The following is a 22,099-nucleotide window of genomic DNA, read 5'->3' on the forward strand; positions in this document are numbered from 1 at the left end:
AGTGCCCGACCTCACTAATGCTCTTGTGGCTGAATGGAAGCAAGTCCCCGCAGCAATGTTCCAACATCTAGTGGAAAGCCTTCCCAGAAGAGTGGAGGCTGTTATAGTAGCAAAGGGGGGGGGGGACCAACTCCAATATTAATGCCCATGATTTTGGAATGAGATGTTGGACAATACTTTTGGTCATGTAGTGTATTTACACACTGAGGTTGGAATAATGCTGCAAAATTGTGAGAATTATGATAACGCCGTTGTGTAGTTCATACATGCATGATCTATGAGTAGAATTACTTTCTTACCTTATTAATCAGCCACAAAATCCCTAGTTTGAATAATGCAACTATTTTTCTGGAAGCTGTACTGACCCATTTTCCCTAAATTTTCCACCACATGGGCCAGCCACCTAGCACTTTGACTTCAACCAATGAGCTTCAGCCCCTCGCCATATGGTGTATATGAAAGCTAGCAAGAGGCACATGATGCACCCACAGCAGAGCGAGAGAGACAGCAATGACTTGGTGCACATGTCTGCACATATGTGACATAGTACACCATTTCTGGGGACCACTTTTGGCATGTGAGTACTACTTTCAGAACTACTGGCTAAAAAGTATACAAGAGTACCGGAGAATCCCTTTAAGAGACCAATAAGACAGAGAGTTCCAAACCTCTGCCAATAATAGCTACATTTTCAGTTGTCCCCTCCTCACTCAGACCACTCCCAGACAATCCTAGCTAAATTCTTGCTTGAGAAATTGTCCTTTACTAAGAAGCAATTTTTGTTTGTTTTCAATTAAACTGGTCCAATATAATGACAGTGAGGTACTTCATTGTTATCCAGAAATGATTTGATATGGAGATAAAAAGGGCTGCATTGGACCTTTTAAAACAGTTCATAGTGTACTCTCTCTTCAACTACAAACATTTTACAACGTTGCCCACCCTGAATGCATCTTTATAATATAGACTAACAAGGTGTCTAAAGCACCCAATAAATTAGTTCCAATAGGATTGGTAAACACGCAGCAACAGGAAAACTAGTTTGGAACGAGATAGCAGTGGGATTGGGCACTGCTTCAGAATAGGGACCTATCGACTTAACGTTTGAAAAGTTATAAATGCTGGACATTCATGAGCCAGTAGATGGCACTATCTCCATTGTCCAGTAGATGGCAGTATCTCCATTGTAATTCAGACTATGCTAAATACAGATTCCCCACAATTTTTCTGACATTTATAGAGCCCCCAAAGTCCTCATCAAATTGTTAATATGACTATGTTATCTCTAATCATGAATAAGATAATGCCCCCCAGCTTTCCAGTGTTGTACTTATATCTATGTATTTTCTTTGGTTATACCATACATGGCTACTCCTTATCCCTAAGAGGGACATGAATAGAACACTGGGTGGAGTACGTGACTCCCTAACAATGCAATTCATCTTCAATGTAATGATTGATGACACAAATCCATTACGGATTACTTTAGTCAACCATAGAAGGCTCACGTGGAGGGGCTATTTGAACAGGGACGGCTGTTGCACATTTTCCAGTCCCCACCTGTTCAATGTGATGTCCACAGTGACAGGACAAGTGCAGGTTAACGTTGTATTGGCCTTTGTCAAATAAGTCATTTAAAGTTATGATTCCAACATTGGCATAATGATCAGGAACAAACAGTATTTCTAATAGGTTGATAAACGTGTACCTCTATGATGTACAAAACCGTACCCTTTCATTCTCATGTTTGGCCGGGCCATTTTGAACAATTGTAACAAGTAAGCAAATAAATCTGAAATCATTCACTGTGAAAATGGGTTCACTCATTACAACTGATATTTAAGTGGGCTTTTATATGTTTGGGCGAACCACGACAAACAGTTTGAGTGACTTTCAAAAGAGTATTGTTTGGTATTGAGGGCAGCCCTCCGCTACTATTTACCAAGGGTGTAATGGGTTATGTGGTCTGTTCATTCTTATAATTTAAGAAGACTTTTATTCATGGCTTCTCACAATCATACTCAATTATACAGTCATACTAAAATATATCTTAAAAAATATCATGATAAAAACTGAAAAAGAATCATACTTCAACGGTATCTGTTAATCATTGTGATGTAATCAATGGCACTATGTCAGTATTTCACTCAAATGTCAGTTGAACTTGTGAAGTTGTGTTGAGTCAAATGTTTAATAGTTTGTGATATTATGAGGCTTAACAAGCCAGTAAATATATAAATGATCATATCAATACTGTGTTCCTGATCTAAAATATACCATGTGCAAAAAAAAAAAGATCACATCACTTGTGTTTAATGCCATTCTTATGTGGATGGAACAGGAAAATGAACACTACGGTTCATAAACAACTTCTTCAGTATACCTTGTGTAAACATGTTACAATAGACACACGAGTGGTTAGTATTCAAATGAAAAGGTGCCTTCATGTGGGGACCAATTACCATCAAAAAAGATTAATATTCAACATGCATCACTGCCATTATGCGAGCATCTCTCTTACGCCTAGGGACAGAGGGCCATCTAAAGAGCATTTAATCAATAGCTATTAGGCTTCACATCAGAATAATTAGATTTCACTATTAAACAGGGCTATTCCCCTGACAGAATGTCGAACATAACTTGACTGGACTTCTGAGACAGCCCATGTATGGAATGAATCGTTTGATATGATATAAAACAAAAATGTAACAACCTGAATGCTAAATTTATTTTAAATCATGCTGTTATTCCTTAAAGGTTCCAGCAGGTGTCAGTATCGTTCCTATTAAGAGACATTCAGGAGACGAGGCAAAAAGAGGATTAACTTTTTAATCGTATTTTACATTAATTTCTGATATAATACATACATGAGTCTTATTGGCCCTTAATGGGGTCACAACAACACTTTTTAAAGGTCATATATATCGTGGAAAAAATAACCAACTGGCTTGGAATTGATTTAAAAAAAAAATGGTTACAGAAATCAACTGCACAACATGGAATTCAGTCACAAATGGCAGTTTCAAGTCTCTTTACGTGGCGTCTTGGTTTCCTTTAATCTCATCCCCACTCATAACTCTTGCCATGCACAAAGGATTGACATGACAAAATAAAGCCTACAGGACATAATTAAATACACAACAAATAGGTTTGGTTTCTGTGCCTGTGGTTTATTTAATGTATGGTAGGGTTCTGACGAGGATTCAAACCCTTTATTAAGTACAACAGAAGCTGGGTGTGTCTTGTAACCGAATGCTCAAATCATACGGAAGAAATATACCTTTTATAATGAATATACTGTACATGGTATCTATGTATGATTAAAAACAATCATAGTTGAGACTGAATGAACATTCTATTCACTGTAAAAGACTTGTGTTCTGTTGTGACATTTTAGGCAAATGGAACCTTTTTAATTAGCTCAAGGTTGAAAGGTCATTGGTTACTTCGAAAATAAGTGCTAGAATAAATGTTGGCGCCATTAGAACAGTGTTTCCCTTTCCTGGTCCTGGGGACCCAAAGCGGTGCACATTTTAGTTTTTGTAACAACACTCACACACTTGAGTCAACTAATCAACAATTCATCATCAAGCCTTTGATTTGAATCAGGTGTGTTAGGGCTAGGACAAACTAAAAGGGTGCACCACCTTTGGATCCCCCTGGTCAAGCATTTGGGAAACGCTGCATTAGAAGGAAGTGTATTCTATACATTAGATGCCTAACAGAGTTTACTTTATCCAGATCAGTAGTAATGTTGCCAATTTTTTAAAGTGCTTTACATCAATAATATACATTGTTAAATGTTTCAGATGAACAGAACAGATTAACGACTAACTTAAACACAAATAAATATATGTAAAAACACATACATGTGGTAAAACAACCCAAGAATGCTAGGATTCATGTTACTTATGAAATATCACATTATACAACTCATTGCACATCTCCACATATATATATATATATATACGGGATATATAAAGAGCAATGGATTATGATTCAAAGGGACTTGGTGAGTCCATATCAAGAGCTCTTTACAACTTGATAACTGTCTATAAATACACCACATACAATGGACCAGTCGTTTGGTCTTGGTGTATCGTCAAGAGTTCTTTTCAATGGAAGGTCTAGTTCTCCTAACCTCCATAGCCACTTCTTCTGGGTTAAATAAATAGCGCTGGAGTGTGTACACAGGTTGTGAATCCTTGGATGACTGGTGAGGGAGGGCAAAGGTCAAGAAGTTACGGAGAGACTGTGACTACTTGAGGTGGGTGTCTCTCTTTTTGGCTGCAGTGAGCTGTACTGGAGTCAGTGTGTGTGGGGGGGGGGGGGGGGGGGGGGGTCTATTATGGAGGCAGCAGAGGGGGTTTGAAAGTACAGGCTCCAGTACAGTGGCGAGGGGTCAGCATCTTGCAGGAGAAATGGTGCAGGGCGTCATGAGCTTCTAGGGAGAAAGGGGATGTGTCACTTCAAACACTGGGCAGATGAAATGTATTTGTTGTATTTCTATCCACACTATGTATTCTCTCGTCCTTTCCTCTAAGTTCAGTCTACATGTCACAGTAGTTCTGCTCAATATCAAATGAGCTAGGAATTAGCATATCATAAGGACACACATGCTAGCGAAGAATAAAAAGTAGCACTTGCATAGGTACGGTTGGACAATAATTTGACAAAGACTACTAGTCATAATCAAAGTCCACTAGAAGGCTATGCTCTTGCCCAGCTAGCCATTTAATTAATTCACAAATGGACTGAAACTGGATACATGTTCTGTTTTTGGACCATATAAATTACCTTTTAGCTTCTGTTGTATTGCATAACGCGCCTTTCTTTCTTGATCCAACTCGCTGCACAAAGTGTCTAAGCAAACAACACATAAATAATAAGAAAAAAAAACGCAATAATTGAGCTACAAAGCGGTGGTTTGTAAACTTTGAAATGGATGACTGTAATTTATGTAGTTCACCCTCGGGTATTTTGAGTGACCTCTTAGTGTAGTTGAAGTGTGTATTTACACTACCGCGTTCCAGTAACTCTAGAACTAGTCTATCCGTGAAAGGGCGGCATCAGCTGTTGTCGTCTACTGTATGTAACTGATACGACGATACGTAATGGTCTGCCTTTTACATTTTCCAGTGCGTGATTTAGGAGAAAATAACATTTACAAACAAAACACAGCGAAATCAATCTCTCTATGGTTTGATATTATTGCAGTTCATTCGACAATTTCCAGTCAAATTGCGAAAAATGTTGACTATTTTACAGGAATGTTAAGCTATTATTTGTAGATTGTGGACATGCAGCCTAATTCTATAATGACCGAATTTATGCAAGTGTCACTTTCCCTTCTTCATTCTTGTGTGGTACAAGGAAGCAACAAAGTCAATATGACTGTTCTTGTACATGCATGTTTTCATACGTTAGAACGTCAACGCTATAACGATATGGGTCATTTCATTCAATTTAAGTCGAGACATATTATTTAATTTATTAAAACATTGACCATTTAGCATATTCCGATTATTTTTCCTGGAGACTCACCTCGGACAATATGAAGCTGTTGGACCATCTCTTCTCTGTAGGACAGTTCCCTCTTCATTTGGTCCTGAAAATTATCTGCATAGTGAGCAAGCAGACGGCTACTATTAACACAGTGCGCAAGTCCAAATAATAGAATTTAAGCCTAATGGGTTCTCAACATTATGACATATGACTATATTAAAATAAAGACCTCAATGAGTGGGAAACAGGAGCAGCTCTCGCTTTTGAAGCTAAACAAGAATTTAATTCCATTTCAGCACCATGTCGCTGTCCACTAATGTTTGCTTCATTGTAGTCAATATGTTTGCTGTATGTCTCTTTATGTTTAAACTCATTCTGATACAGGCTAAGATGGTGGAAACGTGAATGACTTTAACTCTTAAAAAATAAAGTTAAATTTAAAAAAAAAACTAAGTTAAGAGATCAAGTTGCGCCTGTTTCCCCTCATGTAAATCTTTCATATCAGCTGCACCTCGACTCTGTGTATGTTTAAGCAGTAGGACAATAAAGCGTCCTACCTTTTAAACTTTGAAATTCGCGTTCCAACTTTTTTCTGAGCTCCACTTGTTCGACAAGCTGTTTCTGAAGTTCCTCTGCAAAACGAAGCGGTCATCACCATTATCATAATCGTCGTTGTAAAAAGGCAATAGGCAAAGCTGTAAATTCCAAATGTGGCTTTCAACATACTAGGCCTATATATTGCAGACCTATCTTAGATAGCCTGTTCAACAATTAAAGCATTTGATTTTGATTACAGGCATTTATAGGCCTAATACAATACAGGCCTATGGGTAAAAACAACCACAATGTTTCCCTTGGTTTATTTCCCTATAGTATCGTAATAACTATTATCAGAAGGCCTATGGTTGGAACGCTAACAGTCGTTTAGCCTCACTGTGTCTCCAAGCATGGTATTGCTAAATAATTAGCTCCATCGCCTCGGGGTTAGAGGCTCGAGCGCCGCAGCTTAATGGCTGGGCTCGTTAAAATATTAATAGTGTAAAAAACGATTTCGTGTTACAATAAGTAGAACAATTCCGTTTCTCATAATTTAACATTAGAGGAGGTTAACGAATGGAAAACAATTCAAACGTGACCGTGCAAACTTGTGTTAAGCTGTAGGCATAACATTTTTTTATCAAGCGATTAATAAAAAAAAAATAGATTATTAGACAGATCATAATAGGTATTATGTTGTTAGTGCAGTACCTAGATATGGAAGGGAAAACCTCACCAGTATAACATATTAGACTGGTGATTCCACACGTCGTAGCCTACACAAGACCAACATGGAAAATGGTTCTCATGTTCCATAAAAAGGCTTATAATTAACAACACGAGGGTTTTTTCGAATGTTGAAATGGTAGGCTTTGAGGAAGTAGAGCTACAAATAGAGCCGCGTTCACACGTGTTCGTTATGTTTAAAATATAACTCTGTTAATCCAATGCTAAATATGATTTTTTATTCACAGAACCGACAATTAGCCTATTATGTTTAGTGATTTCCACCTTGCTTTGATCAATTTAGGATGAGATCTAATGACTTGAAACGAGGCTAGGCCTACTTGTTGGTCGTTTTGCATGAGGCTAATCAATATAAACAAATGTCAATGATCATTGATAAAAGTCAAATGATTACCTTTAGCCATGTTTTCGATATCTTTTTCGTGGATCCTACTGACGTCATGCTGACGTAATGCCCCATCGCCTGCAAGAGAAATATTAAAGATGGCATCAGCTCATTAATTCATCTAATTTACTAAATTTTCTGTTATAAATTATCATATTTGCAACAGTAAAAAGTGAAAAACCTTTGGCTAACAATTTCGTAACATAAAATATAATACAGTAGTCTATATTACCATGGTAGGCCTACTAAACTTTTACACACACGCGCGCGCACACAGAGACTCACATGTTGGGCTTTCCTTTGCTTGGTCCTGATAGGCTCTCTGTGGAACGTCCTCTCTTGTAGGAGAACGTTGTTTATGTGGGTCGGAAACATGGAGGACACCTGATAAAGACAGACGGTAATAAGCGACGTGCCTATTTGCATACAGAAACTATACCATGAATATGTACTATGCAAGATAATAGGCCTACCGTTCGATTGCAATGGGCTGCTATGTTTTGATCCAAACGTAGATGGACCGTTCAAAGGCATTTGTCCATCCTTTTCATGTGTGTACACCTGCAAAATTAACCATCGCCATTAGTCAATACAACTGCAATTATCTATAATTCTCTTAATTTCACAAGCAATTCTTTGAGCGGATATACCCACGTGACACGTCTCCAATTTATAATTATAGGTTAGTAATTCAATTGTTGTCCACCTATCTAAATTGCGGTTTGACTGACATTAGGACGAGGCCGGCGCAGGCCTAACCTTTTCCCAACACACTACAAGGCTCGCAGTAAACACTCCAAAACAGAACCACTTCAATTATCTTTAGAACAAAAGACAAGACAAGACTAGGCTCCCACTCGGGGACCTTATTAAAACAGGCATACTCCATTCTCAATCTCTTTAATATTGGGACGATGGTCTTTTTTGTAAATGTCATTGCCAAAATGTATTTTAACAAAAGATAATTTCCATATTTGTTCCAACCTGCCAATGTATGTCTAAACAGGCTCAGCCTTCTGTAATGTCAGGGTTTTCAACAGCACAATAAAACGTCATGCGAGAAGGCCTGGGTATAGTTAATATAAGTGGCTTTTTTTTTTTCTTCATTTGACCAAAATATGAAATCCCCTTGCAAAAACGCGTTGAATACATCACATTAGCCTACTGTTTAGGCTTCACACTGTTAAAAGCTGCCAGCCATATCAACATCCTATATAGCATAGGCCTATGACAATTGGAACATTAAACATAGCATGATGACCATGCTTTATGCCCATGCATTTACAAGACCAAACATCACCCATTTTCATATGAGATCCAAACAAGTCTCCGTGGATTGATGCCTAAATTATTTTTACAAACATGTGCGTAAATAGATTGAACATCAAAGCACTCATATGGACATTGGCACACTTACTTCGTACACCGGTGTATCATGGCGCTCTGACACCTGTCCACCGTGCCTCTCGTCATCAGAGGACCCGGAGTGGGGATCTTCCGGGTGTGGTCCTGGACTTGTCCCCAGCTCTTGACTATCTTCCGGCCCGGAATGGGCTGAGTTGAGGGGCGGGGGACTCTGACGGTCCTCCACTGACAGTTGGACTGACTCTTCATCCTCTTGTGCCCTGTTTGACTCCACGTCAACGTCTGGGTCGTCCACGCTATCCACATCCGGGGACATAGACCTATAGCTAGAACTTTCACTCACGAAATCTGGCGATAGGTAACCAGAGCGCACACCGCTGTACGTGTCCCTGTTGCCGTATAGCTTTGCAATGCTTTCGGCGTCTTTCACCACAGGTCTGAACGCAGAGATGTAATTTATCTTCCGTGGAGTTGTGGGGAGTCCTTCCGTCGACCGGGCCTCATCCCCGGATTTATCCTCGTCGTTCCGGGTGGATTGTGAGCTGGAGCACCGTTCGCTGTCGTGAAAGCTATCCTTAGGTGTGTTTGCGCACCGGTCACTTTGATCCGATAACTCGAGATCACTCTGTCGGACACTTAAGAGCTCTGTGGGTGGTTTGGGTGGTGACTGTTGATACGGTGGCATCGGTAGGCCACCTGCAGTAGGCCAAAACATCGGGAAAGAGGGATAGATACTGTCCTTTGCTCCTGGCCAAAAGACACCCGAAACGTTGGTTTTATTTGTCTCTCCCACTCCGTCGTCCTTCTTTTGACACAGTCCAAACGCAGGGAATCCATACGGGTGGGGAAAGAGAGGTGGCTGGATCTTTTGAAGCATCCCAAAGCTCTTGCTGGGCACAGGGATAACCGGGTAGTTCCGGACGCCATTTGACAGACTGATGTTAGGCCTACCTCGGTCTTCGTCACAGCGCAACGTTTTATGGGGTACCTCGGGGGAACTTCTTTGGGTTGGGTTACTGGTGGAATGTGACTTCAAAGGAGAGGACATGGATGACCCACTCATAGGTAGCGTCCTCTTACGACTTCCCCCGTTGAACATCGCTTTAACATCCTCCCACGCGTGGGCAACATCATCCGACGAGCTTTTGTCTGTCAGTTTGAGATGGCGCCTCCACGAATTGAAGTTTGCTGCGTCTGGCTGTGTATACTTGGACTCGGGAGTGCGATGGGAGTGGAATATGAATTTATTCGGGGAAAAATACATGTTACAATATGTGCATTTAATGCACTTGGCCCTCGAGCTGTTATACCTTGCAGGTATGAAGCTACCTCTGCTTCCCCAAGCGCATTCATGAGAGACATCAAAAGCGAAATTTTCCGGTAGCTTCGGTGGGTTGTGAGCACCGAGGAATGATTTACATAGCCTCTCCGCCTCCCGCTTGGTGATCATACCGCAGCGCCGCGAGGAGATTGGCATGGCGCCAGCGCGCCTCAGTATCTCGAGCTGGACGGGCGTGCACTGGACGCAGGTGATTCCAAGAGCAACGCGTCGGTTATGGATTTCGTTGTAACTGTAGTTCTTTAGCAATGTGTTGGATATCTGCGCCAAGCAAAGTCTTTCCTGGCCATCTATGACCAAAGACACGATGTGCACTCCATATAACGCGGTCTCGCTGACTTGGTTAGGCTTCAGGGAGATGGGGCTGGAGAAGGGCTGAACGTCCTGCTTGGAGCTGGGGGAAGAGCTGGAGTCTCGTCCCGCTGGTTGTTGATTGGGTATCGACTCCATTCCTGGAAGTCTGTAAATAAATAAAATAATTTTAGGGTAGCCTATTGCACTACCAAATAGGCCTACAGTTGGCATAACTCCTGTCAAAAAAATGCACTAGCTCTAAATTGTTTGCAATTCATTCCAAATAAATAAATAAAGTCCATGAAATTATAGCTTTGTAATTCATCTTACCAATAGGCCTACGCACGCACATTTCGTGCAATAATAATATGGTCAAGGTCTTAAAAGTAACGCAGAAGATCAGTGTTATTATATACTAATAACTATGCATTATTATTATTACACACTTAGTGTTATTATAGAACAATCAAAAACAATTTCAACCCAGCATTATTCACAAAAGACAAGGATTAGTTAGCTATTCGTTTTTGGTGACACAGTTCTAAATAAATACATAAATAATAGCCTAATAAATAAAATAGGTCTACATAATTTAATATAAACGTTCAATTTTATACGAGCATGTTTAGTATAGGCATATTAATATTAAGTGTCTACATTTTTTTTTAAATTGTATTGTATTTTTTTGTAGGACTATGCCAACTAAGGCTATCCATGATCAGTTAGTTGTTTATTGACGGGACCTTTTCCTGTCTTCTTTAAATCGGCTCAGAGCCGAGGGTGATTACTTAAGAACTACATAAGATCCTTACACGCAAAAGAGCAGAAGGAAAATACACTCTGAGCTGCGCCAATGCGCTTACCAGAGAGGAAAAGAACAGCTAAGCTGCTTTCTTGGTAATTACACGGGTTCAATTGTACGTATTTGATCTGTTAATAAAAGACTAGCCATATATATAATTAAAACATCGCATGCGTGTCTCCCTAGATTAACGTAGGTACAACGGCTTATAGGCCTACAATAAAATAAAATAAATCGACTTTTACAAAAGGCAAATATTTCCCTCACATCCGTCACATCTTTTTTGTTTTGCGCAACGGTTGTAAATATATGTTCTATAAGTCTTCCGAAAATAATATATTAATTGGAAAATAAATTAAAGGTAACACTTACGAAAAACATGTCAAATATGAAGCTGTTGTGACTGGTGATGAGACATTAAAATTTCAATAGAAAATACACAAGACAACGAATTGAAAAGAGTAAGATCGTTACCTTTCTTTCTGGAAAAGAACACAGTACTCCTAGGCTTAGGAAACAACTTTTCATCAAAAAGTTGAACAAAAATCACCGACACAAGCAGAGGTCTAGTCCGAGATAAAAAATATACTGTTGCTGGATGGACCAAGCGTTCAGACTAGCCTAATATCTCTCTGTCTCTGTCTCAGTACAGTGAACGGACTTCCATCCTCTTCGACTCTCACGGGCTGAGTGGCGCACGAGAGAGTGACCGCATGGCAGTCCTCGAGCCTTCGCCACTCCTCAAGACAGCAGTCGACGCTCCTCACTGAAGAAGTGACCGCTAAACTAATGGATGGCAAGGCACACCCACTTAGCGTTCCTTCTCTTTAACTATATTATCTCCTGGACAATGAAGGAACAACAGCCACTAGGCTATCACTTGATCCATTTAAACTTTACTCAGTGGATCTTTCATAGAAGTGGGAAAAAAATATTAAGAGAAAGATAGATGGATAGATATATATTGCATTAACATGGTGTGCTAAGTAGTAAGGTGCATTTGATAGATTTCTATAATGACACAATTAATGACCAACGATATTTTAATAAGACAAATAATTATAATTTGATGGGTGCATTTATTTGTCTTATTTCACACATGTAGGTGCAAGTGTGTATTATACCCATGTGCTAATTGGAAATGTTTTTATGATTTATTTATTTTGCATATCCCAACTCTTCATGGGAGAGTAACTGTCCCTACCAAATGCCAATGAAGGCCTATAGACTATTTCCAGTATTAACAAACGAACAAATTTAGGACAAAACTGAATATGAAATCGAAGGCAACAAAAGGGCTGAATGTATCATTTATCAAGTTACATGACCATCTGTTTTGCTTCTCGTGGACACGCAAATCAATTCCAGCCCTTCTGGTAAAGACGCCATGAATTTTAAGGCTCGCGTGCTTTTGTTCGAATGTCAAACAATTGGACACGTTTTAAATCACATACTGTGCATTCTTAGATTCTGCATTGAAAATGGACCGAATCCTAGATGAGCGGATAACTTGCCTCGGGCGGGACTGTCATATGCTGCTGCACACCCTCCCCCCCTCTCAATACCCACCACCCACGAACCACACTGTCAGTAAATGAGGGAAATTTGTTGAGCACACAGGACACGGTGCGAGCAGATTGCGTCTACAAATAGAGTGATATATTAGAGCAATAGGCTGAGGTTAGTGATGAAACCCAATACTGTAAGACCATATTAACTATTCATAACCTGATCAATGCCCCTCAGTTAACCCCAGTAAGCCTTGTGCTGAGGTATCAATACCTTGCCGGGGCATAAAGTTCAAGGAAAGGCATGCAAACTTTTCTTTTTAGTTTAAAATAACATTTAAACTATTTTCACAAGTAGGCCTAAATACAGGAGTTGAACAACATTTGGGTACAGTCTGAATGACAGAAGTTTACGTTGTGTTTGAATTGTTGTATTTTAAAAAGTAGTTTTTCCAATTTGGTTTTTATTTTTTAAGGACTTACTAAAATTACAATTTGTGTGTTATTTTAAAATGCACATGTAGCCTGGATGCCTATAGCCTATATTCCTAACATTGTCTGTCCTAAATGGACACTGATTAAAATGTAATTAATCAAACTGTCCGGGCCAAAATGTGAACAATTACCACAATCAAATAGGAGTTAATAACGTCCACAAACGCCCCCCAGCCAACTATTGCTAAGCAGACACCATTAAAGTAGAACATCTATGCCCTTTAAACCTAGCATAAATTAGCCTATACATAATATGTTGCCATTGACAACTAGAATTTACATTATGGATAAGCTAGCTACATATATAGCTTACCTAGGTCTAGATGAACTGAAAACAGTTATGCGCCAGATGTTTTGGGATTGACACCCTCCGTCTCGTAAAATAGATATCACGACCTTAAACATCTATGGTTTCTTTATTAAAAAACAATGTCAAAAGAAATTCTATCTATGTAGGCCTATTAAATAGCCATGCAAAACATTAGCCTATACTGAGCATGTGGACAATAATTCGTCTCTTCATAAATTTGGCCTATTCAAATGTTATCAATCATTATTATGCGGATGAATATGAGAATTATTTCGAAAGTTGGACTTCGTTTTCCATGCAATGCACACGCACCATAGTCAGACAGCGAGAAAGACCGTCAGTTTGGCTCCCTGCAATATTGATAGAAAAGGAAACCTAAACCCGAACCGGTCCCGTCGTGTCGTCTTTCACAATCAAAAGGCTTTCCTGCAGCCCAACAATAATTACAATTTTATACTGTAATTATTCCTGTGTTTTTAATTATTTAGACCACCGACTGAATACGCCATTGTGACCGCTTATTCCGGAGAAACGTGAGCTCACGTGGCTCACAACGCTCTCATTAAAGGCGGGAGTTCAGCGCAGGTATACAGCACGAGAGCAGCGCTTTTAATTAGCGGATTCAGCGGTAATTTTAGGCGAGCCCTTTATTACCGTTGGATACACATCAATGAGATCTTTTTTCGAAGAGTAAATTACCTTGAGACTCATTTATATGCATTCAATTGTTTAAACAAACCTGCGCTACAATATTAATGCGTTCCGTGTTTAAGTCAGTAGAATTCCAAACTCTGTAGAGGTGAACGTAATGTAATATTTAATACATGGGTAGATTGGATATTGACAGGTGACATTCTTTATTCTATCACTTCAATAACATGAACTTTGGCTACAACATAAGAGCAGGCTACACCAAGTAGCCTGTATTCCAGTTTAGATGCATTATTGGAACGTTTTTTTTCTTCATAAACCAATGTGATAAAAATAAACTTAAATCCCAAATTTTGTCACAGCAAATGGCAGACATGGTAACAACCTACACTAAAATGACAGTAAATAATGAATTAGGATGTGAGTGACATACATATATAGACCAGAGTAGGCTAGGCTACTATTTGCACTCTATCATATATTGAAGTAGCCAACAACAGATCATAAACAGAGAGGAGTTGGGTAAAAGGGGCTTCGCCTATACCGGTGTATGAATTAAGGCATTAATAACAAGTAGCATCTCTCCTCGCGCTCTACGGTGGTTCGGAGAGTGCCAATAGCCAAATTGGAGGTGAGACATCTTCAGAGGCTGGTGCGGCTCCATCTATGTTCTTGGTGCTAACCCGAAAAGGGACCACACACGTATATTTGACAACTTGATTAAATGTAATATGAATTAATCTGAATAAACTATAATTCCATTAAAGTGATCAATATATATATGCCGATGAATTAGAGTTCGCTGCTAAACCATGACCACAATGTAGCCTACGAAATAGGTATAGGTCTACACTTCGTAAAATTGAGAAATTACGCTAGGCAACATATGGCAATCTAAGCGTTGATCAATGTTATATTTTGACTAACATAGGCTGGTCCAGTGTACACTCTGCTAAGCTTAGAGTGAATCAGAATAAAAACACATATAGGCTCATAGTCTATTAATGCAAACGAGACATAGGTTCCAGTTAACTTACTGATACGAGTTACATGTTTTCTGATTGTCTATTAACATACACTCTACTAACTCTTATTTCAATCAAATCTACTTCTAGAGGCATTTCAAAAGAATAAATAAAAGTAGGCTATATTAAACATTTCATTCAAGGTAAATCAGTCCTTTAGGTAAAAAGCCTTCATGGCCTTAAAGCAAGTTCCAAGTGGAAAAGATTGTCACATAAATCAAATGTGCCTAATTCAGGAGAAGTTTAATAACAGAACCGATCGAGAGCGAATGTTCTATAATTAACAGTTGTATCAGCACCCTATAAAACCGTGACCCCTATACATTCCATTTTAGAAGCCAATCAATCCGCTTCTTACATATTGCTCTCCCTGTGCTGATAGGCTACACTTAAATGGGCTCCCCGAGTCCTTTTGGTTTCAAGTGAAAAGAGCATTTCGATTACACTTTTTATTGGGAAAAGATTGCTCCAAGAGGAACGCGTTGACTCGAAAATTAAACGGTGACATTTTAATTACTGGACATTGATAAAGGGATCCGGGTAATGGCGGAGCACAGCGCCGACGCCTATTGTCTGACCTGATGTGCTAATCAACTTGGACTGCTCTGTAAAAAGGTCACCAGGCGATACAATAAGGGCGCGTGCCTCGGTGGCAAATGGGAATATTAAGGCCCGGGATTGAGTAAAATGGAGACGCATCTCCAAACAAAACCCGGTCAATATCCCAACGGGGATGTTGATGGTAAAACGAGATTGAGCATCCACGTTTTCATCAGACAATAGGTCAACATTTAACATCGCTATACATCATGTTTTACTCTTTCTATTTAGTAAACAATTTGCATGGTATCAAATGTTCATTTCGAAGACTTTGTATCAATTTCCAAACAATCCTAGAAAAAGGTAGGCTGTTTATCAAATTGATTATCTGCATGGGTACATTTGAATCCACACAAAATGGATAATCATCAGAGCAGAGAGAGGGAGTGGATAGAGTCACTTGAGACCTCATCAGTTGTGACCAACTCTACTAACAATCTATTACTCCACCGACATCCCACTTTTATGCTGCGGAAAAAAACATGATTGGGTTGGATACTTACAGTACATAGTCTACTTACTTACTTGTGCCTTTGTGGTGTAGGGGCTTGAGTTCCCTAAAGGCCCTGAGAGCTATCCTGGGGGTGAGGAGGTGGCCCTGGTAACAAGGTCCTCCAGATGGTTGGTTGGATGTTGGTCTTTCTAATGATCCCACCATGTACTAACTAGACCATGGGCTCTCAAACTTTTTGGGCTTCTTGACCCACCAATGACATTGTCTTTTGTGACCCTGGCACAAAAATATACAGCCTAAAAAATATAATTTTGGCAGTGAAGAGAATTGCACATTTCCTGCAATTCTACACATTTAGTCATGGAGCTGAAATAAAATGTTGCAGTTTTAAAGCCACATTTTTTCCAATTCTATACATTTCGCCATCGAGCTGAGAGAACATTTAGCAGTTACACTCATATCCTGCAATTCTACACATTTTGACATGACTAATGCTGTGTTCTTATGCTCAAACATTATAACAAAATCAATGGCGATTGTCTAGCTTTTATTTGGTTGATTGTAAGTTCTCAAAGGCCATAGGCTATAATTTTAAAATATATAGTCCATTATCTTTTCTGCATACTTTCTAGTTCGTTTGTGGTTTAAATTTACACTTAAAGCATTTTTCTATCACAAAAATGTATTTGTGGAATGCACAAAAAATGCAATTCCGCAACCCACCTGGACCCCTGCCTCGACCCAAAGTGGGTCCTGACCCACAGTTTGGGAACCACTGTGCTAGACTGTAATTATTGACAATATGCAAACACTTTCCTGTGGCCTTATGTTGTAATGGGGATGAAGATGATGAAGTTGATAAGTGGCTGGCTAACAGCTAGCTTGAGTCTCCACACACCTGGTTTCCCTGGGTCGAACGTGGTTTAACGTCTCAAGAACAGTACCCCTTTGCAGGGCAGTGTTCCTAATATTCTTAGTTCCACAGGTACAGACCAAAACCAGCAGAGGGATGGCAAAACTACTCTGCCAACGTTCTGTCTTTGCAGGCAAAGACGCCCTCACTTCAGGCTGTGCTCAACATTTTTTATTGGCATTTTCACCCAAGGGCATCTGTCTTAACTCGGTGCAAAAACAAAAAACACTGGTCCTTAGTAGTGTTGAAATGCCCAGGGTTAAAAATCTGACTCAGAGGGCAAAATACATCAACTTTTGTTTTATCCTGGAGTCACACTGAGATGTGAACTCCTTCTGTGGTTTAGATTTACAGAAAGAAAAAGAAAATCTATCATTTCCAAATAAAAACCCAAACTGAAATACAGACTTTAAACTTTAAAGGACATAATAAGGTCATCTTGTAAAAAAAACACAACTAAATTGTTATTATCAAAAGTGAATCACTTTAATCCATGTCTCATTCATCAACTAATCCAGTTCACGAACCAATTCAAACTCAAAAGGCATCCAATTTGCTACAGCTAGTTTTGACATAGAATACTTTTCATGGTCATGGGTGACTGGGTACAGCTTATATTTTAAAACGCTCATGGTTATTGCAAAAAACACTGGGCAATCTTTCAGCGAAGAGAGAATACATTATTGGTCATAGAAATACAAGGACATTAAGATTTTTGTTATTGTTGATGCGGTTATATTATTGCACTCTCTTCCCTTGATCAAATGAATGAATGGTGAATTTACATATCACATTGCACAACAACACATTAAACCATTTCAACTGGCATACTCAGACTGGGTGTTCACAGAAGGCCACTTAAATCACATTACGGCAAAGTCTGAGACAACTGTATGAAAGGTTGTCACTACATTGTCTAACAGAGTCTCTGCATACCAGATAGCTTTTTTGTCCGTATGTGTCAAGGGTCTCAGAGTAGGAGTGCTGATCTAGGATCAGGTGCCCCCCCCCCCCCAGTCCATGTAATCTTACCGTTGGGATCTAAAAGGCAAAACGGGTTTTAAATGAGCACTCCTTCTGTGAGACGCTTAATACAGAACCATCTATTAAAGCACTGGAGAGTGCTGCCAAACCTCTCATTGCCAGGAATCATTTGGAGAACAAAGTGAAGCAAATGTTTCCAGTGTACCATGTAAAATAAAACAGGAGTAAAAGCTGATTGTTCTGAACTGTGAATGACTCCTTTAACTGATTTCTCTTTAAATATAATCCCCTCACACACACACACACACACACAACTGGTCATGGGTTTCTCTATTGAAATATTCATTAAGAAAATGCAATACCGTCTGCACCAAGCAACCTAGGCATTAAAGTGGAGCTGACAGCATTTTAACAACATGAAATCTTATTAAAGTCCTGTTCATATACACCCCCAGGAACAATTACACAATTTTTATTTATTTTTTATTTATTTTTACATTTTCTGGCAAGCGAGCACTTAGATATGGTAATTTTCACATTTGTATAGAATGTTTGGGAATGACGTAGAGTAAGGCATTTGTGAAAATTCTATAGCAATATAGAATGGGAAAGTGTCTGTGTGTTTGGACAATGAGTAGACACTGCAGTAAATAAAACCTATTAAAAACATCTGTCTCGTCCAGGACCGGAGTCTACACAGACTGGTGCGCCAATCAGAGCTACAGTAGGCCTTTATGCAAATAAGCAATTTGTCACAGGGCCCTGCCATCATTTACTTTGAACTGGACTGTGTGTGTGTGTTTACAGGCAGTAGCAACAGCGCGACTTTAGCTCATTAGAACGCATTCGCCAAAAGCCACAAAATACACCTGCATTTATTTCTGCAAATAAATGTATGTAAATACCACAGGAGTCTTCTTACATTTGGGAACTTTACAGTCATTGATCAAACAACCATGAAAAGGTAGTCTCTCTACCTCAGTTATACACATCAACAACAAGATCAACAACTAATGCTAGCCAGAGCAAGATGAGCTAAAATCTAATGAGGGAACATTAGATAAACCCTCTCAAATGATTTCAGCTAGTTGGCAGTCATAATTGCACTGATAAACAAAAGGGAATAGTAGCCTGCTCACTGTTCTGCAGCCTGCCTGCATGCTTGTCCCAACCCAGGTTTTGACAACTGAATGGGAATTTGCCTGCCTGTCCATTTGATCGATGCCAAATACATTTGATTGACAACTAAGGGTGCGTTTGTAAATTGCTTCCCGTGTGTTAGTGCACTCTGCATTCATACATTTGGAGCGTTGTCAGATTGTCTGTAAATTCCGAGCGTTAAGTGCAGTGTGCGCTCTGGACGCTCCGGCCGAGGAGGAGGGTTGATCCCAGCGTTCCTCTACCGCAGTCAAGCACCCAAGCTATCTCTACTTCGACACAAATGAGAGAACATCTCACGCTGACCATTTTACGCACCCTAGCAAAGCTGGTTAGGCTGTTTTCATGTTATCTAGAGAGTTAGTGACTAACTGTGCTGCTGGCAACAATTGAATTACGTTTTTTTGCTTACGTTTACTGACACGGTCATATTCAGCTGGTGTTAAACGTTCGTAAATTCATCAGTTGTTCTGCGCCCTGGCACACAGACGAGAGTGCTCTGAAATCGGAGTAGATAGCCAGAATGAATTTACGAATGCAAGATATATGCTAACTGGATAACAGTCAGCATAGCTAGCTCAACATGGCTAGCTAGCAAAGCGATTCACATTTCTTGCTAGCTAACCAAATGACACCTGCATCTCTAGCTGTAGCCACCAAAAAACGGGGAAAAAGTCGGTCACTCACTCACCCAATACCTCCCAGAAGCTAGCTAGCTAACGTTTGGCTCTGTGTTTTTACCTTGCTAAATAAATAGATATGCTAGCCTATTAGCAACATCATGACTGACTTGTGATCACTGCCCTTGCTAGTTTGAATATATTGACATTCCCAGCTGTTTTTGTCCAAAATATTGAGTCATTGAAACAAACCAAGCATCCCGAATTGGGTGGAGGCAGCACAGTGTACCAGGCCAGCTGTGATTTACAACCTGATAGCAATTTTTTGGGACTATATTAATCACGCATTGAACTAGATCCATTTATTCTGACAACAATGCCTTACTGTACGTCATGGATTTTCTTGTCAAATATAACCTATTTTTAAAACCTCTGACAAGTTGGTTTTGTAGCATAAACTGGGAATTGTATATTTTTTACTGATATGATTGTCTGTTTCATATCTGCAAAGTAGTTAAAATGCTGTCAGTTCCACGTTAAGGAGTATGTTTGAGGGATAATATAAGTATGGTTATACAGGTGGTGGGTTAATGGAATCATCAACAAAAATCCGATGCTCGTCTCCAAATTAACATAAATACAAAATGGAAAGTACTTTAAGACTTTTCTCAAAGCTGTTTGGTTGTTGTGAAGTTTGTTTGTGTTGCATCATTAACAGGTTTGGAAGAATAGAACTCCATGGCACTGAGTGGTTGAAGAGTCCCCACAATGTGGCCTGATAAAGGTTAGGATCCCCAAGCAGTGCTTCTACTACTACTGCTACTGCTACTACTACTACTGCTACTGCTACTACTACTACTGCTACTACTACTGCTACTACTACTACTACAGGGCTCTACGCTGATTTTTTTTTTTTTTTTACAAGGAGCACGTGTGCACCGATGGTTGAAAAATTTAGCAGCACACAAGGGAATTTAAGAGCACAATAAAAAATATTTGAAGTAACAAGCCATTTTCTTTGTAGTAATGGTGCAAGCATGACTGTCATGAATCTGCGCTCAGTGTATTCTCCATGGCACTTAGGGGCTGCGGTACAGTGAAGCAATCATTGCAACAATTATCTAGATGATTTTCACACAGCAAAATATTTAGACACATATGTGAGCAAAATGGTCGCCCTGTATCACTACTACTACTGAGGCCATTATACACTACACGACCAAAAGTATGTGGACACCTGCTTGTCGAACATCTCATTCCAAAATCATGGCCATTAATATGGAGTTGGTCCCCTTGTGCTGGTATAACAGCCTCCAGTCTTCTGGGAAGGCTTTCCACTCGATGTTGGAACATTGCTGTGGGGACTATTGGGCGATTTAGGCCTGGCTCGCAGTCGGCGTTCCAATTTATCCCAAAGGTGTTCCATGAGGTTGAGGTCAGGGCTTTGTGCAGGCTAGTCAAGTTCTTCCACACGATCTCGACAAACCATTTCTGTATGGACCTCGCTTTGTGCACGGGACATTGTCATGTTGAAACAGGAAAGGGCCTTCCCCAAACTGTTGCCACAAAGTTGGAAGTACAGAATCGTCTAGAATGTCATTGTATTCTGTAGCGTTAAGATTTCCCTTCACTGGAACTAAGGGGCATAGTCCGAACCATGAAAAACAGCCCCAGACCATTATTCCTCTACCAAACTTTACAGTTGACCATATGCATTGGGGCAGGTAGCGTTCTCCTGGCATCCGCCAAACCCAGATTTGTCTGTCGGACTGCCAGATGGTGAAGTGTGATTCATCACTCCAGAGAACGCGTTTCCACTGCTCCAGAGTCCAATGGCGGCGAGCTTTACACTACACAAGCCGAAGCTTGGCCATGGAAACCAATTTCATGAAGCTTGCGACAAACAGTTATTGTGCTGACGTTGCTTCCAGAGGCAGTTTGGAACTCGGTAGGGCGTGTTGCAACCGAGGACAGACGATTTTTACACTACGCGCTTCAGCACTTGGCGGTCCCATTTTGTGAACTTGTGTTGCCTACCACTTTGCTGCTGAGCCGTTGTTGCTCCTAGACGTTTCCACTTCACAATAACAGCACTTACAGTTGACCAGGGCAGCTTTAGCAGGGCAGAAATATGACAAACTGCCTTGTTGGAAAGGTGGCATCCTATGACGGTGCCACATTGAAATTCACTGAGCTTTTCTGTAAGGCCATTCTATTGCCAATGTTTGTCTATGGAGATTGCATGGCTATGTGCTCGATTTTCTACACCTGTCTGCAACGGGTGTGGCTGAAATAGCCAATTCCACTAATTTGAAGTGGTGTCCACATACTTTTGTATATATAGTGTATCTCGATGAGGTAAAGTAATGTCAAAGAAATGTCATTGTAAAAACATTAGGCACACACA

General features: G+C 39.9%; 1 protein-coding gene across 1 annotated transcript; it reads right to left on the reverse strand.

The window, feature by feature from the left end:
* Nucleotides 1-4,346: 4,346 nt before the first annotated feature.
* Nucleotides 4,347-10,328, reverse strand: LOC120041054 (SKI family transcriptional corepressor 1 homolog-B-like). The gene is made up of 6 exons (XM_038986020.1): nucleotides 8,588-10,328; nucleotides 7,184-7,252; nucleotides 6,063-6,137; nucleotides 5,545-5,619; nucleotides 4,798-4,863; nucleotides 4,347-4,444 (listed from the first exon to the last, which is right to left on the reverse strand). The coding sequence occupies exons 1-6, from the start codon at nucleotides 10,326-10,328 to the stop codon at nucleotides 4,347-4,349; spliced, it is 2,124 nt and encodes a 707-aa protein (XP_038841948.1).
* Nucleotides 10,329-22,099: the final 11,771 nt, after the last annotated feature.

This window comes from Salvelinus namaycush, unplaced genomic scaffold, assembly GCF_016432855.1.
Source record: "Salvelinus namaycush isolate Seneca unplaced genomic scaffold, SaNama_1.0 Scaffold400, whole genome shotgun sequence".
Taxonomy (NCBI): domain Eukaryota; kingdom Metazoa; phylum Chordata; class Actinopteri; order Salmoniformes; family Salmonidae; genus Salvelinus; species Salvelinus namaycush.

Excerpts from the sequence above, each read along its gene's own strand:
- LOC120041054 (XM_038986020.1), bottom strand. The coding sequence starts at position 10,328 with ATGGAGTCGATACCCAATCAACAACCAGCGGGACGAGACTCCAGCTCT. Across the intron at positions 7,253-8,587 it reads TACACCGGTGTACGAAGTAA|GCGATGGGGCATTACGTCAG; the intron begins GTGTGCCAATGT and ends TTTCTCTTGCAG. Across the intron at positions 6,138-7,183 it reads TATCGAAAACATGGCTAAAG|AGGAACTTCAGAAACAGCTT; the intron begins GTAATCATTTGA and ends TTCGTTTTGCAG.